Below are 23050 nucleotides of genomic sequence, written 5' to 3'. Positions count from 1 at the left end.
AGCAATGCACTCAGCAGAATGGAGAAACTGAAGCCTAATTTCTAGCGTGGGGTGGGAATGTAATAAGAAGCAAGCTAATTTATAATGCAACACTCAGGCAAGGTCAAGGCATAGTGGTGCCAGGTACCTCTGATTGCCAGGGGGTGGGGTGTGGCCGGAAGCGGATTGACTGTAAATCTGTATCAGGAGCAGTTAGTCTCCAGATCCTCTTTCCTACCCTGCATATCCAGCTGATTTTTTTCACTGCTCTCTCCCCATCTCAGCAGAAGGTAGGAGGTTTACTCTCTAGAAACACTGAATCAGTGAAATCCTGTGCTCAGGAACAACAGGTATGGCTGAGGGCAGGGGGGAAGAGCTGTACCTTAAAGGTGAATTACATGAAAAATCTCTATTCTGAACACTGGCATTCCTCCAGTTCCTTCCCTGTGTAAAGGTTTCTAAATACTGGCAACCAGGATTGGATCCCTGGGGAGGAGACTGGAAGAATCCTCTCACTGGAAATTGACCCAAGACCAGACATTCATAAATGCCAACATTTGAGTGCCTCAGTGAAACCATCGGTTCTTACTTCAGTCACACTATGGGGAGGCCCGCCAGCCGACAGCTAGACCTTCTAATTAGCTTTTTAGTACCTCGCTATTAGGAACAGACAGCTAAGGGTTGCTAGACATTTGAGGAAGACTTCTAATGTGGAAGACAAAGACCAAAGCAAACAGAAAAGAAATTTAGAAAAAATAGAGATAAGCAAACAGGAGTAGAAGAAAATGTTTTAAAAAATTCATTCCTGATATCAGAGAGATCGAGAGTTTCTAGACGGATATGCAAGCAGAAGAGAATTGACAGATTACCTTATGTGATTGAGAGAAATTTAAGAATCACGTCAGGATGTTTGTGGCTGAATCATGACAGGTATATAAAAAAACAAGCAAAGTTTAAAATGAGGCAATTACTAATTTCAGGGAAAAATAAAGTTGAGCAAGAAGAGACGTGAAATCACAGTATAGTGTAAGGCTCAACTGTGAGTCATCATATTTACACAGGCTAATAATGTAAATAAACTCTTAATCACCAGTTGTGCTATAACTATATGGGAAGGATGGGGGGAGAAGTGAACGCGTGTGCGTGCGTGTGTGTGCGTGTGTTTGGGGGGTTGTTGTAGGAAATCTAAACCCTTTCTCTCCATAGTGGGAAGTCAGTAGACAATGTTCAGAACTGTAAACCCCAGCGATAGTAGTATTAAGCTGAACCATCTGAAACCGTTGATGTTAACCACTTTTCACCTACAAAAATTGCAATTTCCTATGATTCAACCTAACATAAGCATTATTTAGAAATATGGAAGTAAACTATCTGGAAGAGTTGAAGGGGATTGCCTCTGGGTAAAGGGAGTGAGGGTAGAATGGGAAGTTTTGGCTTATAAGCTTTATAGAGCAATTTGGCATTTTAGATGATATACATATATTAATTTAATAAAAATTAAAATTAATAAAAGGATGAATAAGTGGATTACTTCCAAAGTACCTAAGTGAAAAGACCCATTTTCCTAGGAGGAATGATTAACGGTGGTAATTGATCAGATTGTGCTCACCTTTCCTCCTTTAAGAAGTTTTACCTTTTAAAAAGTGACTATTAGAAGAGCTTTCTCTGAAAAGACAAAAATAGTCTGTTCTAATAGCTCATTTAGAACTTTAATTGGAAATTTGGTTGTGTCTTCTTCCAATTAAGCTAACTGAAGTGGAACTGTGATTGGGCCCTGGGAGAGGAGGAGTTCCCCAGCTGAGGCTCATAGAATAACAGCTGACTTTAAAAAGAGAAACAAAAGCAAATGCTTAGGAAGACTGGAGAATTGACTCTATAGGGATTTCAATTATTTACTTATTGACTGACATATGCAGGGAACATAGCCAGAAAAGTTCTGAAAAAAAGATGGGAGAGTGAAGAGCTTCACCTGAGGATTTAAACAAACGTGTATGAACTACTCCTGGTATTTTCATTGGAAACTTGCAAACTTTTCTAGGGAGGGCACCTGTTTTAATTCCTTTATCATTTGCTAGACAAGTACATGCATTGTGTTCAATAAGTAAAGGAAAGTTGAAAGGCATGTGCAACTATTACAACTTCTATCCCTCCTCCTCCCTTCAAGAACCTTCTTTGCTAGTCAAATCCATCTACCCAGAGTTCCTTGAGCATGCGTTGCCTTTGTTACCGCAACAGAATTGTTTCTAAAACTCTGGTGCGCATAAAAATCACTGGGGAACTCGCTATAAATGCAGATTCCCAATCCTGTCTTCCCTTTCTTCATGACATCTTTTAATATATTAGGTACAGTACACACAGTACTTATTTATGCTCTCAGATGAGCTGCAGCCCAAAAAAAGCCTAATTTTTTTAAAAAAAGGCTTTAAAATACAGAAGGAAAATTGCAAATATAAAATCAATACAAGTCTAGTGGTATATATATATATATATATATATATATATATATGAATATATAACAACATTGTGTAAACTAGTGAACTGCAGCTTGATTCACATCTTCAAGGTAAAGTGTGGGTATAACTTAATATGTTGAATATAGTGAAGGTGGAGCCTCCAAACTTTGGAATGCCTACAGCCTCTGGAGTACATAAAATAGCCCTGGCTATTTGTGGAATGGGACCAGGGAGCTTGCATTTTAGAGAAGCATTCCAGTGACACTGCCGTAGGTTCTAGCACTCCTTCTGAGGCCCAGCTCAGGTCTTAATGCTGAAATCAATCTGCCCCTCAACCTTTTCTCACTTGAGAGCTATCATTTGAATCTTGGTGTCATTTTGCCAAATTCTTTTAAGGTAGATATAGTTCTTTGGATCCAAAGGGAACCAAACAGTCTGGATTGCACATTTATTATTTTCAGTACAAATTATTTGTTAAATATATATTCACTTGTGATTTAATTTTTGTAACTCTGCAAGATTCTTTTGTATAAATGTTTTCACAAATCAGAAAATACTTTGTCATGATCTTCTTGATTATGATAAGGGAAAAATATATTTTATACAAAAAGTAGGTAGTAAAGTTTTCATCACATAAGAGATGTTCAGAAATCTTTGAAGATTGGCTCAATTTTAATATATTATTTATTATATTTTAATACTATCATGAATACTTTTTATAATGCTTGAGATAGTAAAGAATAAGAAAACAGTTATAAATTAGCATTCAGTTTGAAGCAGTGCCATTCTAAGGCAACTTTGAGTTCTTTTCTGAATCTCTGCCAAAGCCATAAGTCAGGAAAGAAACAGGTGTCTTTCTTAAGCTTTTGGTCCTGACCTTCTGAGAATGAGAAATGACAATAACATAAAAAGCATTTCTGATCAATAAACTTCAGCTTCCCCATTTTGCAATAGGTGGGAGGACAGACAGGGAGGGTTAAGAGAATTATCATATTTTTTCTGGAATCCATCTACTCTTCCTAGCAGGTTGGCTTTAAGCTTTGACTATGCCTCGTCTTTCTCCTGACCCCCACTCTTGACGTTACTTTGGCCGCTTAGAATTTAGCTATAATATCGGTGAAAGAGTGTGGAAAGAAACCCTAAATGACTAAAGTTGAGCTTCTGTTGCTCACAGGCATGAAGGTTCAAAACAGAAATGAAGTTCAATTGTAGAGAAATATGGAAAGTACATTACTTTTAGTTTGTAAACAAAGATCTGTAGCTACTGCTCTGGCACATGGATACCACCTCACTGGGCAGTTGGGTTTTCCAAGGATATAACAGACACTGGGCTGTTGGTGTGGGTGCTTGGATTCAATGGATGCTCCTGGCTAGAGCAAGTCTCCTTTGTTCCTCCAAACTCATGAAATCTGAATTGCGACAGGAAGTCCTAATTCTTTTCCTTCTCTCCCATCTCTTGAAGGGCGTGGTTACCCTATAGAGGGCTTACCACGATTTGATGGTGTGAAATATCAATACTGTCAAGATGATTATTGTATAAACAACTAGAGTTTTTGCAGTCTGGGGTGGAATTTTATGTTTCTCGGGAATATTTTTCCTTGGGAAAGCTGTTTCAGTGGTATTTTATAATAGGAATCAGTTGGGTGATTGGTGTTAATAGGCAGAATTTTGCTTTTCAGTCTCTCTTTTCCTTCACGGAGCATTTGGACTGATGTTATGGAGAGGAATGTCTTTTTTTTTTTTTTTTTGCGGTAGGCGGGCCTCTCACTGCTGTGGCCTCTCCCGTTGCGGAGCACAGGCTCCGGACACGCAGGCTCAGCGGCCATGGCTCACGGGCCCAGCTGCTCCGCGGCCTGTGGTATCTTCCCTGACTGGGGCACGAACCCGTGTCTCCTGCATCAGCAGGCGGACTCTCAACCACTGCGCCACCAGGGAAGCCCGAGAGGAATGCCTTTAAGGTTGCAGCCATCAGTGGAGTCCAACCTCATCTGAAGTTATATAAAGGAAAAAAGAATCTTTTTTTCTGCCAATAAATATTTATCTCAGATGGATGGGATTGGACTATGTGTACAAAGGGGAAAATGGGGGATTCAGTGGCAGGATTGCAGAGCCTGAGTTAAAAGAGTTGAGTTTAATCCTAATTCCTGTGATGGGACATAGGGACAAATAGCCCCACTTTGTTTGTGAAATGGGAGTGATACAGCCTAGTGTACAGGGCATTTGTGAGAGTTATATTAAGTCATGTATAAGATAGTTATTTCTAAAGTGCTGCATAAAAGTAAGGCATTATTATCAGGCAGCTAAGCAAAGTTAAAAGCTTTAATAAAACCTATCCTTTACTGACTATAAGGACACATTTTCTTATCAATGTGCAAACAAGACATATTCACCATTAAAAGTTAAGTTTTTGAGACTAAATGGCTCAGGAAGCAATAAAGATGATCTAATATGTCAAGGGAGACATTTAAAAAAAGGAATAAGTATATTATAGACAAGTAGGAGACAATCTACTCCTTCTAAAGAACCATATCTATTCATAGCATATTTAGAAAAGTATTGAATTCAGGAATATAAGACCCAGAAAAGTGATCTGAAGAGTCAGGGTGTCATTCTGTACAAAATGTTTAGTCAGGTAAACTAAGATTAATAATAGGAGATTAAATCAGGGCAGTCTTGAGGGAAGGGAATGCACAGAGCAGGGTGTGTATCTGTCTTTTTACCCCTGTATCCCTATCACCTTGATCAGTGCCCGGCCCATAGTAAAGTCTCAAATGGTTTTTGCAGAATGAATATAAAGGTTCATGAGTATCGCTATGGAGAGATGCAACAACAAGGCTGAAATTCACATCTGAATTGTTGAAAGAGATACAGGCTTGTTGGTTCAGATTTATGAAATAAAGATGTGAGCTAATTGTAATGGCAGGCTGAGCCTTTTAGCTTCCTTAACTGTTCCAAATTTTTGATAACCTCAAGACCAGAATGCTCTTCCCAAATGTCAGTGGCGAGTAGTCAACAAAATTTAGAATGAAAAAAAAAGCATGTCTTTTACAAGAGGACTTAATCTCTAAGGTTTGGGATGGCAAATAGGTCAACATTGTTCTATTGTTGACAGCTGCTGGAGCATTCCTGCTAGAGATGCTAAGGCTAGAAATCCGTGAGTCAATTCATCAACAATGCCCACCATGGGTGTTAGAGTCCAGGGATGGTAGACAAACATCTCTTACAAGGGTTTTCAACTTGGAGGTTGAATTTATAAATGACTTTTTTTTGGCTGCCCCTCATGGCTTGCAGGATATTAGTTCCCCGACCAGGGATTGAACCCAGGCCACAGCAGTGAAAGCGCCGAGTCCTAACCACTGGACCGCCAAGGAATTCCCTATAAATGACTTTGTACCTGCTCTTCTGATAACACACTCAAGATTATTATGGGATATGGCTTATTATGGTGACTGAAATTGGGGCGGGGATTGGGAAAGATATTGCAAGATTGACAGAGACTAAACTTATATGTGGCAGATACATATACGTGTGCTGAACAGATTCACATGTTGCTCGTCTTTCTACATCTCCCAGCCTCTGTCCAGTGCCTTTGGGGCCATATGATTGAGTTCTGGCCAATGAGATATGAGCAGAAGTCGCATAAGCCACGTGTAGGCCCTGACTTTAGGAAGAGCTCATATGATCGTCCAGCTCACTCTGCTCCCCTGGCATGTTAGCCCTTGGAGGCAGCGAGCTGTGGATGGCATAGCTACAAGAGGGAGAAAGGCCCACAACAACCCTGACGTTCACAAGGGTGAGACATAAATTTTATAGAGATTTTGGATTTTGTGTACTGCAGCAGCTAGCGTGAATTACTAATAAATATCATTATGGGAAGTGGTTTGTTAAGGTGATGGGAAAGGGCTTAGCCCATCTGAATGTTTGCAGGAATCTGCTTCCTGAACTGGGTCCTTGAGAAAGCACATTGCACTTCCTGCTTATGTTACTATTAGGTCAGGGAAGTTTCCTAGATCCTGCAGACTATGCTTGCCTTGGGGTGGCCCAGAGCTGGGGATGGGGTAGCGGGGTAGGAAGGGCTTGGCCCTAGTGCACCGTGCCTACTAGTGTACAATGTACATATCCTTCAAAAAGTATATTTCTGGTAGCATCATTTATTTCCATCGTTTTCTGTTTCCCACCAAGTTAACTTTAAGCCAAATGGCAAAAAATGAAAACACAAAGCGACAAGAAAAAGCAGCTGCTATGGCATTGGTGATCCTCTGTGTTCTGATGACATGTGACTTTTCCAAACCTAGTCCCCTTCACGGAACCTCAGCTGGGATCAATGGCATTACTTAAACATCCCTCTCTTTTCTCTCCTTTTCCTGCTATTCTTTTCAATTCTTACCTCCCTTTGTCTCAATCTCACTAATTCCTAAACCTCCCACAGCCTCCTATACCTGGGCAGAAAGAGTTTCTCCATCCTATGAAGTCCTATGAACATTTTCATATATACCTCTCTGAAAACATCCCATGCCACCTTCTGGTAGGTACTCTAGTTATGAGTTTATGGCAGCCCTTCCTCATGGACAGGCATCTGGAGAGAAGGGAAAAATATATCTGGCTTACTGTTGAATATTCCACAGCACACAGTGGAGTGCCTGCTGTATACTGAACAAATGAATGAATAAATAAAAATCGCCGTAGCAAAGCAATGAATTCAATTCTCCCAGTTAAAAAATTGGGAAACTGCCTCTAGAAATAGGAGGCAGCTTAAAAAAGAGCAAGCGGGTAAAATATTATAGCTCTGAATATGCTGAAAACATTTTATTTACTCATAGTATAAGAATGCTGGAAGGATTTTATTCTTATCCCCCTTTGGACTAACCCTTTTTCTTTTTAAATATTAATTAATTAATTAATTAATTAATTTATTTATTTGCGGTACGCGGGCCTCTCACTGTTGTGGCCTCTCCCGTTGCGGAGCACAGGCTCCGGAGGCGCAGGCTCAGCGGCCATGGCTCACGGGCCCAGCCGCTCCGCGGCATGTGGGATCTTCCCGGACCGGAGCACGAACCCGTGTCCCCCTGCATCGGCAGGCAGACTCTCAACCACTGCGTCACCAGGGAAGCCCCCCTTTTTCTTTTTTAAATCAGAGATCCATAGATAATTGCTTGTATGGGAGGGAAATAAAGGATGGAGATTTGGGATGGGCAAAAATATAGAACTGTCCTTTTTTATCTAAAGCAATTACCATGAGGATAATCAGCTTTCTTAATACAGCGATTCCATAAATAACAGTAGAATTCTTGATGTCCCAGTGGTAAGAAGTCTGCAGGGCCGTGCCAATGATATATATTGCTGGCTGGGAGAAACTGTTGTTTACAAGCTAATTATTGTATAACAAGTTGGCTTTAGCTAGCTCTCTGAGAGGTTAAAACAGCAGATTTGGAAAGATAAAGTGTGTGTCAGTATGTACATTTTAAAGATCTCTGATTACAAACAACAGTTTGAGAGAACTGAAAAAAAAACAAGTTAGAAAAAAACCAGTTTATTAAGTAATATCATATAAATAACTTGTTACAAAAATTGATTTGCAAAAGGCATATTTACTCTTTGTGAGAAATCACTTTTTAAATTGCATTCTTTTCAAATTTTTACGTCTAAGAAAACAAAGGAAAATAAAAGAAGCCATTTCAAGGAGCGTGTATTTGCCATTTGACTACAACAAAAGGCCCGGCCACACTGAGCTATAAGGTAGTTGCCTCAACCCCATTCTTCTAATACAGAAAACTTTCTCATGTAAACTGTGAAGTTATGAAAATCTCCCTAGCTAGAAATATGGACGAAAGCTGAGCAGTGATTGTTCCCATCAGGTGTTGTTGCCAAAGACACGAGCGATACCGAGAAAAACCATATGAACTGAGCACTCCAGTCAGTAAATCTTCCAGGGTGGTATCAGCTTCAATTTATACTTGGGAGTATTTTTAATTAAAAACAATCAATACCAAAAAGCTTTTATTTGGGGGGTTTAAAATCACAAATCACCATAGGAGAATGCCATGTTGCCTTAGCTTGGTACTACTGAAGATGCCCATAGCAATTATTTTAAGTCCTATTCTTATGCAGTTTACTTTCAAAGCAATGAAAATAATCACAAACAAAATAGTACAGTGGTTTTGAATCGCTCCTGTGTTTCTCCCGAGCAGATCAGTTTTACGTTTGCTACACAGCATTCCTCCTGAATGCCTAGTAATTCTATACATATGATTCCTTAATAAACACTAAACTAATAGATCATAGAAAACTAAAAGCTTATAGCAGGTGCCTCTAGACATATTTACATAAATAGCACAGTCTTGCAAGAAAGACCAAGATCTCATTATAGTGGAATGCTTTTTCCACAACGCTGGGTCCATGCCTCATTTGTCGGATTAACCCCATTTGAGGAGAAATTTGAGTTTGTGGTCCATGCGTTTTTTAAAAAAGGGAATTAAGCAACTTGTAAAAGCTCTTTTGAAATTAATCTAATAACCCAGTGGCTCTTCGGCTAAGTGCCTGGTCCTGTCTGAAATACAGTGGGTAATAGGCTTTGTTTCCATTTCACCTCCTTTCAGCACTTTCATCTGCTGGCTCTGTCGGGCAAACGTTCCCCCCAAATTAAAAAATGAAACTGCATCATAAATAAGGCATTACCAAATGGGGAGTAGATTAAAGATTGTCTCAGCAATGCTTAAATTAAATTGACAATGCAGAGACCATAAACATCTGGCTTTAAAAATGAACTATTTCTTTATTAACTTTTAACAAGTGTGTGAGTCAATGTATTGCTCTGCACAGAAAATATGGTCAGGGTCCGATATTTTTTAGTAGAGAATTATCCCTTTAGAAAATTATTCCATAAAGATGCCAAAGGGAGATTAAAACTGCTGCAACCGTAAGAATTACTGAACTTTTAAGGAGATGATACTGTAATTTTGTATTCTCTGAAAAAGAAAGCTGCTGTCAGACCTCAGGAAATAGTTCATTTTCCTGAAGACGCACACACGAAGTCTTAATCTTTCCACTCTTATTATCTGATAAAGGAGGCTGGGTTGTAGTGGTAATAGTAGACTGCTTGGATTTTTAATCTCCTGTCACAATTCAAAAAAGATTTCCTCTAGACAAAAAAAAAAAGAATAAAATTACACTAAAATGATCCTTTTCAGAGGATACCTTTCAGAATAGTGGAGATCATGACTTTTTAGTGTTCTTCCAAAGTAATTACACCACTTCAACACTAGTGACTATGAAAAAATAATTTATTTGGTGGTTCGTTCGGTCCCTGGGGAAAATGAATTTAGCGGTACCTGCTTTAAATATTTAGTTTGTGCCCAGGAATCAAGTTTCTTCTTTCCTTTCAACTGCATACTTTTTTAATGGTCCTCAAGTATATAGAATTGAGGAATGCCCAATTCGTAGTTTATACATGATTATCTCCAATGAAATACCCATTTCAAGACAAAGCATTTGGTATAAGGTATTGCTCAGCAAATCAGAACACCTCAAATGTATGTATCACTTAAATGTTTAAATTTAAAAATTACCTAAAAATGAAATGAATGAAAACATTCTGAAGTTAGTTTGGATCCATAAAATTTGGATGCTTCTAAGATAGAGATTCAACTTATAAGAACTTTTTGTATAACTTTTTGGGAGCTGGAAATGAACACTAAACCAAAATTTTTATACTGAGTTAGAATATAACACCAGGTGTTATTCCATCTGAAAATGGAGTTGATTTGTATCCAAACCTCCCTATAGGCACCTAAACTGTAAAGCTAGGAAAGCTCTTACAAAAACATGTATTTTCTGGGCCCAGGTCCCCTCTCTTATGGCTCTATGAAACCAGTTTTGATTCTCCCTCAATTTGATTTAGTTTTTTATTTGGGAATGAATGTTTTCCAGGCCTTTCAGAAAAAAGTGCCATGAAGTGAAGGGGCTTTAAACTTATGCACAATAGCTTAATGTTTTTTAAATTTCAGCTTATTCTAGGGAACATCTCGGTGATGAAGAAACTTTCCCCTGTGAATAGAGGGCAAAAAAAAAAAAAAAAAAAAGTGAGAAGGGCCTCAAAGTCCTTGAAACAACCCACAAAGGCAATCTCCCTATATTTAATGAATTTTAGTTTCTCAGTGATTAAAGCAAATATTAAAACAACTTTACCTCTTCTCAATTTCCTTCTTTCTCATCACAAACATCTAATATCAGGACAGAGACAGTGTGAAAACTGAGCTGAAAGCTAATGTTTTCTCCAGTCATTCATGTCAACGCAGGTTCTTGACCGGATGTCTTGGTGGAAGGAAGTGAGACCAGCACAGAATGATGGAACTATGGCTCTTATTGTTTCCACGACATGAGGCAGCTTTAATTTTAGGAAAATGTTACTCAGTCTTGACATTTATAGGACCCTAGTGCAAAATATTCAGCTCCAACCTATCCAACTTCTTAGAGATTCACTTCATCATCAGCTTTTGTGGTGAGAGATTTAACAGTTATGTACTTAGTCATATTAACCTGCTCTAGGTAAAGCTGTCCCAAGTTCAGGGTGGAATAAGATAACTTACAATTACACCTCAGAAATTCCACTACAGAACTTCTCACTTTCACTTAGGAGGAGAGCGTAAACCTTACCCTTAAACATGGAAGTTGCTGGCGTCAACCCACACACATTCCAATTAATGCCAGAATTTTAGAAGGAAGACTTCTGATGATACTTTTCTTTTTACAGGACTATCTTTCTTGATATACTTTATTACATGACATGAAATATAAGGATAGAGAGCTCTTAAATTTTACAGTAATTTGTGTGATTAAGGTGCTGTTCTATTGCTATAAATAACTAGTTCTTATTAATTAACTTTCCTAAGCTATCTTTTTTCAACACTTACCTGTGACTATGATATATATCGACTCATTACAGTGAAGCCCTCCTGTAGTATTTTGTCTGCGTTCCTGTGTGTGTGTGTATGTCTGTGTGTGTGTGAAGAACTAGAAAAGAAAACCTTGTAAGCAGGAAACAGCCCAACCATGAAATACTTGTTAGTATACAGGGAAGTCTATCCATTCAGGAAACACAAGGAATAATATGGTTGTAAAAAATTTTCACTCTCATTGGGTAACCCAAAAGACTATATTTCTCTTATTTTAAAGGTGCTGTCTTTACTTCCTGGGTAATAAACCTATTTAGAACGTAACTACTAAACAACAGTGTGTTTCCAAATAGAAAGTATGTGCTGATAGGACATTATCCCCAAATGGAAATGGCACTAAGATTATCTGTAGAAAATTACCATTAATTGAAAATAAATCCCTAAGACTAATAATTGAAGTCAGCATATTCTTAAGTACATATTATATACATACAGAGCCTGTTTTTTTCAGAGTTTTCAAAACAAGGATGTTTCATTACAGTACTTTGGAAATTTCTGATGACTGCACAATGTAAGAGTCTAATGACAAAAATCATTAGAACAGCATATGAAATAAATGATCTGAACCTGCCAAAAGGATTAGTTCAGTTCAGTTGGGTCCTCTGGATGATAACTATGATGCTAATTGCATAATTAGAGAAATAATGGATTTGATGGATTGTACATTACTTTTCTGTTGCAGTTTGAGACCATTACTTTATCATTAGTTCAAAGACAAGGAGGGCAGGGATTGCCGTGGGAACAAAGTTAAAAACAATGAAAAAAATTTAATGCTTTTAAAAGTCAGCTATCATTTAAATTACAATCTTAAACACCCTTGTGGAAGGGAATCCAAGTTTTCCCTTTTTAAGTGTCTTCCAAACATGTAATATGTAGGTTTTCACCATGATTTCAATGTTCATCTATATGTATCATGTTATATAAATATACGGATATTTCCAAATGTGAAGGACAGGGTGTCAAGTTCAAGTGTGACTGGCTCTTACCTCCCCATTAGACTCTGAGAGCGGGATCTGAGTTTTATTTAATCTACCTTCACTAATGCAACTTAATTGTATAAGACGTATCTGAAGAATATGAATTATTGTACTTCACACTGCTACTTTCAAGTATATTAGAATAATACTGACAATTACAGACAAGGAGTTAAACTTTGTCTCAGAAAAGTTCCTTCAAGAACTTTTTAAACAATTTAGACTTATTTGTAATTAGCCTACTGATGGCTGAAATAATTTCAAGTGATCCATGATACATTTGGTGGCCCAAACTTTAAAATATGCTAAATATTTCCTTTGTTAACATTGATTATCTATTTTTCTTTTCCCTTTATATGGTGCAAGGGCAAATTTTGTATGTCTAATATATCACAAATTATGAGTCAGTGGCAAGGAATGAGGTCTTATTAAGATTTTTTTTTGTTTTTTGGTTATCTTTGAATGTTACCATTTAATTGGCATCATTTCCTAAAGAAGAAGGCGAATCTCAAAACGTTGGTGGATCTGATGTTTTGAATAGTCACTGGTGCCGGAAAAAGATCATGAAGGATAAACAGGACCGGCAAATATCATTTGAAATTCTTTGTAGGAGAAATACACACCCATATATAGTTCATCATCTCCTTGTGAGCTGATATACCAAGAGCAGTGGTTCCTCCTTCATTTCTTTAACTAAAACTATATTTTTATAAAGTATAATCCCTTATCCCATTAGCATGTGAAATGTACAGAGCAGTCAGCTGACCTTGGGTCAATGCAATGTACTACGAGACCAGGCCAGTGAAATCGAGCATGTTCCAAACCTGCACTAAGAGAACAGGGGAAAGGATTACTCCCCATCCTCTCCTCCAGCACGCTGCCTGTTGGGCTGACATGGTTAACTGGATGCGCTAAAAAATAAACATTTGCCTCTCAGAAGCTCATAAAAGTGTACTAGAAAAAAAGTCTCTAACATTGGATCCGCACGGACTGCAGCCATTGACTTTTGGAACGGGTAGAACAGAGAACCCTTCACGGAGCGGTGGATAAATAGAAAGAAAGAGCCACTTCACATGTTTCAGTGTCGTACTGGAAAATGAAAAAGGCAACATATTAGGAGTCCTTGTCACTGTCCACCCCTCCGTACATATCTGCGAGCTTTTTGAACCGAGGCCCCCAGTCACTAAGGTATTCATAGTCCTGGTCTCCATCCGTGGTCACCGACTCCAGCGAGCTCAGGGAATCGGCCACTGAACCGGTACCCTCGTAGGCGAAGGTGGCCAAGGAGTCGTAGGGCGGGGCAGTGGGGTCCGTGTCATTTTCCTTTAACCTTTGGTTAATGAAATCTCGGACGTCGGTGTTATCACAAGCTGCTGGAGTCCGTCGGGGTAGAAAAAGGGCTTCGGGCACAATGTCCCTGCGTAATTTGCTGTCCTCTATGGCTTCGGGATTTCTCAGGGTGCCGATATCAAAGGCCTGGGTGTCCTCCTCTCCCCCACCTTCGTCGTTGTAACTGACAATGTTGTCTCTGATGTCCTCTTTGGAAATGATCAAAGGTTCTTTTTTCCGCTGTCGCCTGAGGGCTGCAAACAACACCACTGTCACTGGAAGCAGAAACAAAACGAGGGAAGGGAAAGTTAATTTGCCGACCAATTAACGTCAGGAAGAAACACTGCTCCAAAGTGAAGTTTTCAAAGTTTTCGAGGAAACTACTGGAGACTCAACTTTTGCTTCCTTAAGGTTGCACGTGCCTCCACGCATGATCAAACCACGACCCTCTCCCACCCCCAAATCGAGTAACTATTTGAAAGAAAGTTAGGATTTAAGTAGAGGATAGAACACCTTCATGTTTTGTCAGTAGTTCCTTCTTGCTTTGAAATGGCAGACTAGTTTCAAGGTAAGGGAAAAAATAATAAAAAAGAGCTCAAACACAGTGAGAGTACTGCAATAAGAGTGAAAATTATGCTGAACACCTGAAATGCTCTGAAACTGTTTATAAGTACAAGGCTGGCACCTTCGGGGATGTGTTGAAGGGTTTGCATAACTCCACTTCTAAAATAACTTTTGCACTGATGCCTTCTTTGTTTTTCCGGAGAAAAGTATAAAGTTAGTTTAAAACCCAAAGTAGAGACGTGGATATTTGGATACCTTTCTTACATATAAGGACAGGTAATACCTGCAGAGGCCCAGATACAATTCAGAAAGCCGTTTTGGACTTCAAGATCAGCCAGTTTGAAGGGGGCAGGTAATAGTGCGCATGCCAGATTACCTGTGTTTAGGCTAAACAAAATAAACACATTTAAGTGGGAACTTAAAAAATCTCTCAGAGTTTCATGTTCTGTAAGTCTGTTGACCGGAATGTTTGTTCTTTTGATTTTTCCTAATTCGGATTAGAGGCAAAGCAAGAGCTGTGTTTAAATAGGTCCTGACGTGGGCTTCCCTGGTGGCGCAGTGGTTGAGAGTCCGCCTGCCGATGCAGGGGACATGGGTTCGTGCCCCGGTCCGGGAAGATCCCACATGCCGCGGAGCGGCTGGGCGTGTGAGCCATGGCTGCTGAGCCTGCGCGTCCGGAGCCTGTGCTCCGCAACGGGAGAGGCCACAACAGTGAGAGGCCCGCGTACCGCAAAAAACACAAAAACAAATAGCTCCTGACGTTTCTTCATAGCTGGTTGGGTAGAAAACAGCTGGCTACCTGTAAAGAGACACATCCATGAATGAACATATGGATGGGAAAGTGAAAACATACCGACATCTTGGAGAGAAAACAGCCATCCAGGGCAGAAAATGCATTGTTAACCTGGGGTTGTCCATGGGAGATTAGTACCAGTAACATCTCTTTACTCTCTCATCCATAACATGGTCCAGTTTTTATGAGCCATGCAAATTGAATTATCACAATAAAAATTACAGAATAATGGCTTTTGGTGGATGTGTATATCTATCTCTATATTAATGGATATAGGCACACCCAGGTGTCTATATATTTAACATTTCAGATGTTAATAGTATTAATAATTGGTGATCTATCGAGATAGTTCTATGTGCCAAGCACTGTGCTAAGTGCTTTACATACCGAATCGAGTTTAATTATCATAATAGTCTTACAAAGTAGGTACCATCATTATAACTCCATTTTACATAAGAGGAAATTGAGGTTTAGAGATGTCACGTGTACAAACAATTGAAATCTAGGTCAGTCAGACTGAAAAGCCTGTACTCTTAATTACCCTGCTTTGAAGCATGTTTGGATTGTAGACTATTTCTAAAGGATATGCAATTTTGCTGTTTTCAAGCATGCGGTTGTGTAACGGTACACATTCTCTTTTGCTGTCAGAGAGTATCCTGATGCCTCATTTATCCCTTTCATTCAGGGTATTTATTTATTTGTTTATTCAATAAATATTTATTTAGTGCCAACTCTGTGCCAGGTATAGTTCTAAGCATTATCAATAATAATAAAAAAAAAAGATCCAGAGCCTGTCTGAAAAAGGGAGGCAGGAGTGGTGGTGGTGGGGTGGCGGATAGAGACAGAAAAAAACAATGTATGTAATAAATAAGGAAATTATTATAAGGTGATAAGTGCAGTGGAAACAAGAAAAAGTAGGGCAGAGTAAGGAGGATGGGAAGGACTTCCGTGTACGTTTGAGGGGCTGTATATATTTTCTGGGGGGAGACTGCATCATTGAGGAAGTAACATCTGAGCAAAGAGATGAGGAGTTATCTAAGGAACTATCTGGAGAAGAGGACAGAGCTAGGAGGAAGGCCATGGGGTGGGGTGTGCCTGCAGCGTGTGAGGTGCCGGGGAGACGAGCAGAGTAGGAAGGGCCATGTCAAGTGGGGCTGTGGGTTCTTTGTACGCCTTCACTTTACCCGGGGGGTCCAGGTGGGTGGAAAATTGCACGGCTTTGGATGGAGGGATGCTCTTAATCTACCTTTTATACTGGTTTGCAGTGTGACGCGGATTTGCAAAACAGAGGGTTGTAAGTAAGGACAGCCTTTGGGTTAGAGAATAGAATCAAGCTAACTGTCGCTCAAAGAAATAAATTCTGATGGACACAGGTTCATTCCAACATTTAAGTCAAGACAGCAGGCATTTATCACTTTCTGATTTTTCCCCAGCTTAAGGTGCCTATATCTTGTCTTTTACTCCTGTGCACACCTGAAAGTGCAATTGTCTAGAAGACAGAGGGCACATTCAGTAATTTAAAGGCATTTGTGCACTGCCTAATTCTCCTACTGTTACAACTGCCTATATCTTTTCTTATTGGCCCAATGCACATCTGAACAGAATTTCTTGAGGGTGTAACTGTCTAAAAGGAAGATCTTTTTCAAAGCTAATTTTTATAAACCGAAAATGTGAGTTCTAAGCACATGGAACAAAAACACTCTGAGAAAGTAAAATGCTGCCTTCTCTGTAACTGAGCCCTTCCCTTTTCTCTACCCCCTTGAGGCCAGAGGACAGCAGTGAGATATTTGGGGCCAGCGTGCTTGGACAAATTTGTGTTCAAATCCCATCATGAAACTGGAAGGTAGCAAGGCAGATCTAGGTTCACTTAAACGATCCGACCTTTCTAAGTCAGTTTCCTCCTCTGTAAAAGAGAAGCAATAACACAGTGCCCAGTGTGAAAGTTATTATGCCAACTCTAAAGCACCAAAGAGGCACGAGATGTAGTAGTTGTTTTTACTGTTGCTTTATTGACAAAAACAACAGATGCCACATGATCCACTTTCTTGATGGCAGATTTCCTCCTATATCAATGTGGCTTTCCTTCTCTTACCAACTCTCAGGTTTGCTGCCACTTTCTTCAATGGTCTCATTTTTAGTTTGAGCTCTCTTTCATCCTGAAAGTTACACTGCATTCTATAAGTTCATGGAGAAAATAGAGTACAGTGTGGAAGCACCAGGGGTCGGCAGGGTAAAGACCTGCGTTTGGAACTTAGCTCTACCACCTGTTAGCTGTGTAACTTGGCTTCACACCCTGGGGCCTCAGTTTTCATATGTAAGATGCAGATAAATATAGACTAGATGGTTCTGAGGATTAAGTGAGAAAGACATTTGTAAAGCATCTTGCCCAGTGTCTAGCCCATGCTGTGAGCCTAGTAAAGATTAGATCCCATTTTTCTCCTTTTTAATTAGGTACAGAATTCCAAAGAGACTAGACAAGATGTGGGAAACACTGAGGCAAATTAGAAGTAATGAGGAGACAGTGAAGTCACTGGAGGGAAAAGATGAAAAAAGAGGACATAGGGAGCTGTTTAGAAGGAAACTAAGGGGGAGGACAAAGTGGGTAGATGATGAGGGAAGGGAAGCATGACCTCTATGAGATGAAGGCTGGCTCTTCCTCCATAGACCATGAGTCCATGGAATTCTACCTGAGTACGGCATGCCAGTCTAGCCCTTCTAAAAATAACCTCTTTTTTTTTTTTGCGGTACGCGGGCCTGTCACTGTTGTGGCCTCTCCCGCCGGGGAGCACAGGCTCAGCGACCATGGCTCACGGGCCTAGCCACTCCGCGGCATGTGGGATCTTCCCGGACCGGGGCACGAACCCGTGTCTCCTGCATCGGCAGGCGGACTCTCAACCACTGCGCCACCAGGGAAGCCCATATAACCTCTTTTTTTTATCAAAAAGAATATTCATATCTTTCTCTTGGAAAACAATTTTTACAGACTCACACCATTAGAACACTGATTTGTCTTTGCATACTGTCAGTTTTTATTTACCCTCATATCTTAAAATACTTCCCCCAAATCTTAGCTGACAAAGAGAATCACAGTTCTTTAGCCGAGTTTCAAAACTCTGTTATAATTAGCAGAGTTGATCTGGAACGTGAAACTCTTGAACAGGGATCCCTAGGCTTTCTCTTGGAGAAATGGAGGTTTTCCTTTCCTCTTTTCGAAGTCACTATATTGTCATTTTTTAAAAAGGAGTTTTTCTCCTTCTGTGAAATCCAGGTTAACTCTGGCTTATTTTCTCCCCCCATGGTGTAGGCAAGCTTCTCAAATCTTAACTTTTTTTTTTGAAGGGCTGCATTAGCTAACATTTGATTTCTTAGTTCACAACAGTCAAGGGACTTTGGAGCATTTTGAGCTCAACTTGTGCACTTAATTAGTTGGTTGGGGGTAAAAATTTCCTTTGATTCACCATTAGATCTTGATTTTCACTATTCATTCATTTCTTTTAGGTCAAAGATTTATTTCCTTAGTCACAAACGTTATTTATTATTGAGAGTCTGAGAAATAATAGACATTGTGTGTATGTGGCAATCAGAGAGCAATGCTAAGAAGGTAGTTATTTAAGTGGGTGGATCCAAATAAGTTTTCTGAGATAAAGAAAATTTCACCACGATTTATTCTCCTGTATGAGAAAAAAAAAGTCATCACATTTCTCTTTCCACTTTCCCATTGATCTTTAAACTTTACCTTTGTAGAAATGGCCTTCATTACATACCCCATGTCCAATGACTTTTGTTCTTTGAAAATTTAACGTTTACCAGGTTAAATATTAAACAACAAATGAAATGGAAAGGGCATATTTATATTGCCCTCAAATCCCCCTGTGGTTCATTCCCAGTCTGATAGAAAAGAGATTCTTTTGGTGGAATGACTCCCTGGGTAGGGAAAGACATGGGCAAGTTTCACAGCTGTTCATTCTCCAAAGCCATTTTCAAGCAAAAACTAGTTCATGGGTGAACCACATAAGATTCTCAGCACATAACTCTCCTCACCTAGATCGGGCTGTATGCCTTAATGGGGGAGGCGGATAAATCTAGAGAGCCACAGTAACAGTGTGTGCCCCTCAGCATGGGGAGATAGGATGCAGGGAGAAGCAGTTTACCTAGTAGGGTCACGATGCACAGCAGGATGGCAACCAGAGCCCCCGTGCTCAGTCCCGTGGGGTGGACGAGGGCCTCCGCGTGGCAGGACTGCATGTTCCCTTGGTGGTCACACGCACAGACCCGGACAGTCACTGTCCCAGTGCTGCTTTGGACTGGGTAGTCATTGTCTGATATGACCACAGGCAGGAGATAGGTGCTCATCTCGTGTCTATTGTAGCCATTTTTCCGAGTTAAGATTCCCGCTGTGTTGTCTGGAACCGGAAAGCAAAGTGGTGAATGGAAGTGGAAACCATGTTATATATTGGATCAATTGTGATGGGAGTAGACAGATAATAGATGCAGATATAGATATATAGACAGACAAGGCAACTTGGACTCATTTACCTTTGTTGTCTTGAATGGTAAAGTTTGAGCCACTGGCTGCTTCTGGGGCCAAAGAGAACGAGAATTGGTGCCCGCTGTAAGGGTCATCCTTGTCAACGGCTCGTAGGGTCTGAATCAACTAAAATTGAAACCATAAAGCTGCCATCAAGTCTTGCTAACTCAAAAGTGTTTCTTACAGTTTTGCAGTAAATGGCTTGATCAAATGATTTCTAATTTTACTTTTAAAATGATAGCCTGTAGAAAATTTACAATGAATCCACTGTAAGCAAAGAACTAATAGGCTGGAAATAGAGCCAGGGACAATACTTTGTTGTGGAGCTGTCCTGTGCACTGTAGCATTTTTAGCAGCAAGCCTGGTCTCCTCCCTTCAAACCAGCAGTACCCTCTTCCTTGTCACAATCAGAAATGTCCCCAGACATTGCCAAATGTCCCCTGGGGGGCAATATCACCTGGGTTGAGAAACATGGCCCTAGAGTGATACCAAGCTATAAAATATCACAATGATCTATGACAATATTGCAACTTAAGTAAATGGAGGCACTCTTTGGACAGCCTGCTTAGAAATGCAATCTTGGCATATACGTAAGCCATCAACCTGCAAAAAAAGCTAATTTGAATATAAAACACACAACTTCAGCTTCTCATTTTAACATGCATTTTAACAGTGCACTTCTATCTTGACAAACTGTAACATAGTTTTTATATCACTGGCAGAAAAGACCGATTTCAGGTGGGGACAAATGTGTAAAACAGTAAAACATTCATGAATTTGTACTGCTTGTACAGATGGGCAATGTAAGTAAGTGAAACTATGAATTATAGGCAATTGTAAAATATGTTCTAGCTTTTACTTTCCAGTATATATGGTAATTAAAAGTATCTGCTCACCAGTAAAGATTTTTCCAATAAAGCTGTGACTAATCTATTTTATGTCAAAACTTAAGACTGATTTGGGATCAGCATCAGTCTTTGAGACTGATGAACTTCCTGTTCTTAAAAACTGTTTGTTCTCTTATGCAAGTTAAACATTCATCGTGGTTCTTATTTATAGTAATAATTTTGTTGGCATTTATTTCATAGATAATTCAAAACTTGCCCTCAGCTCTGTGTATCATCTGAATTATTAGAAGATCTAAATTAATCTGAGTTAATTAATTTACTTTCTTATGAAACTCACCTGATCTGCTTTTGCTTTTTCACAGACAAAGGTTTCATAGAATTCAGCAAATTCTGGAGGGTTGTCATTGACATCTAGAACTTTAATATACAGCGGTACTCGGCTGCTTTGCTTTGGATTATCTGCAAAATGCCAAAAAGAAAGGAATAGGCATTTATATGTTGATGGCCAGTCCCCTTTAGATGATGGTTACTCACTCCTTTCTCATTCATACATAGATTCCCCAAGGCTCCTGTGAGTACCACAGTGAATTATGTATCATCATAGTCACAAAAAAGTAGAATTAGATTGTTTGGTACTTCTGGAGTTGGATACACCTGACGGAAATATCTAGGAGACAAAGCTACTTCTATTGGTACAGTGCAACTGTATAACAAACCCCAGAGTAACACAAAATAAAGAAAAGCTCTCCAGGAAAGGAATTTTAGAAGCATATTTTAAAGGAAGCCAAGGAAGTAGGCAGATGGGAAAAATGTGGGCAGAAGGAAAAAGGATGGGATAATAATGATTGTTAATGGTCTTAGTTTTTTAGTTTGAGAGCTAGACATTGTGCTGGGCACTTTGTTATATTTTATTTAATCCTTATAAACTTCTGAGATAAATATAATTATTGTCCCCATACTATAGATGAGGAAACATATCATATTGTAGATGAGACACAGAGAAGTCAGGTAACTTGTCCATATTCACAGAGATAGTAAGGACTGGAGCCTAGACTCAAACTTGGGTCTGTCTGACTCCAAAGCCTAGGCTGCTCATCTAGGATAATGATAGAGCAGAATCAGTGTTTGAAGACCTGAGATAAATGAAGTATTTTGGCTGTCATCTCTGATAATCTCCTGGGTAGTATGGAAGGCAGATTCCTGTTCTAAGAATCAGGAGCTGGAGTCTCTTACCTCAGGTCTCTTCACTCACTTCACTCATGTCTGTTTGTTTGTTCACTTCATAAATATTTAATGAGCATCTAATATCTAAGTAGTGCCAGCCACTATTTGGGGTGTATAACAAAGATCCTGCTTCCTGGAGCATTGTTCTTATGGGGGTAGGTGAACTGTAAACACATAAATATATAATGTGCCAGATGGCAAATGCTATGGAGAAATTAAACAGGCAAAAGGGACTGGAGAGAGATGGAGGTGCTGCTTTGTATGGGATGACCAGGATTGGCTTCTCTGATGCGATGCCATTTGCATAGAGATATGAATGAAGAGAAGGATTAAGCCATGTGAATATTTCTGGCTCTCGAGGTAGAGGAAATGGCAAGTGCAATGGCCCTGGAGTGGGAGAGAGTTGGTTTAATACAAGCTCTTGGCTCTTGGCATCAAAGGTAGTTAAGAAGTTTGGACAATAAGATTCTTAGGTTCCTTTGCATCTAAAATTTTGCTCACATTATTCTTCCCAAGTTAGAACTGCAGAAGATGAAGTTTTAAAAGATCTTTATCACTAGTACTTTCAAAGATATCATAGAAACATTAAATCTTAAAAACAGAAATATTTAGGTACAAAGTTTAAAATACACACGAGATGACTACTTCAGTAAAAAATAAAATTTCATGATGTTATAAAATATGATCTTTTCAGTGGGAAATAATTTTGTAATTTTAAAGCTTGAAGTATTCTCAGTCATTGGTATCCACATTAGTCCACATAAATTCTGAAAATCAAATTCCTACCTAACAAATTTATAATGAGGAGTTCTTATCACTATCAGAAAGCAATGCTTCATTTTGTCCACGTTGGTTGTTACTCTAGTCAATATCTTTCAGTCACTTCAAATCTCATGAGTTATGTTGACAAAGAATATTACTGTATTATACCATCTGATATGGAGTGTTTCACACTAGATACCCCACTGAGCTAAAAATGTTTGAACTTTTAAAATCAAAAACAAAAACTAAAAAATGAGCTATAATTTAGAAGCCTGTTTTCAAACATTTCAATGTTATTTTAAAGATCCTTTTCCTTTCATCTACTTAGGTCTATACATTGTGTTTACATTATACAGTTTTCACTGTATATAACCATTTTATTTGAAGTATTCCTTTGGCCCTGTTTTTCTCTGCCTTAAATTTCACGGGGACTGCCATAAGATTCATTCTAAACATTGTGTTGATTAGTATTGGTGATTAGTATTAGTCACTTTGGTGTACCATGAAAAAGTTACAATTTATATCTCTTAATTCTGTAACAATTTTGAAATAGACATTCTGCAGAAAGCTAAAGGATGACTATCCAGAAGATTTCTAAACAATGCCTACATTTTAGAATATACTTGATCTCCACCCCCTCCTCCC

The 23050-nt window shown here is 39.2% G+C and overlaps 1 protein-coding gene across 1 annotated transcript in view; it reads right to left on the bottom strand.

The window, feature by feature from the left end:
- Window positions 1-7873: 7873 nt before the first annotated feature.
- The window catches only part of CDH6 (cadherin 6), a 61724-nt gene continuing 46547 nt past the window's right edge, over window positions 7874-23050 (bottom strand). The window contains exons 8-11 of the mRNA XM_022564756.2: window positions 20757-20878; window positions 19580-19697; window positions 19195-19446; window positions 7874-13961 (exon numbers count right to left, since the gene is read on the bottom strand). Of these exons, the coding sequence (XP_022420464.1) occupies window positions 13471-13961; window positions 19195-19446; window positions 19580-19697; window positions 20757-20878 (983 nt within the window). The 3' untranslated portion in view covers window positions 7874-13470. The remainder of the gene's footprint in view (window positions 13962-19194; window positions 19447-19579; window positions 19698-20756; window positions 20879-23050) is intronic.

This window comes from Delphinapterus leucas, chromosome 3 (assembly GCF_059928025.1).
Source record: "Delphinapterus leucas isolate spDelLeu-1000000601 "Yukka" chromosome 3, BTC_Dleu_Yukka2, whole genome shotgun sequence".
Classification (NCBI taxonomy): Eukaryota; Metazoa; Chordata; class Mammalia; order Artiodactyla; family Monodontidae; genus Delphinapterus; species Delphinapterus leucas.
The sequence above is the reverse complement of the archived record's forward strand: the minus strand, read 5'-3'. Positions and strand labels throughout refer to the sequence as shown.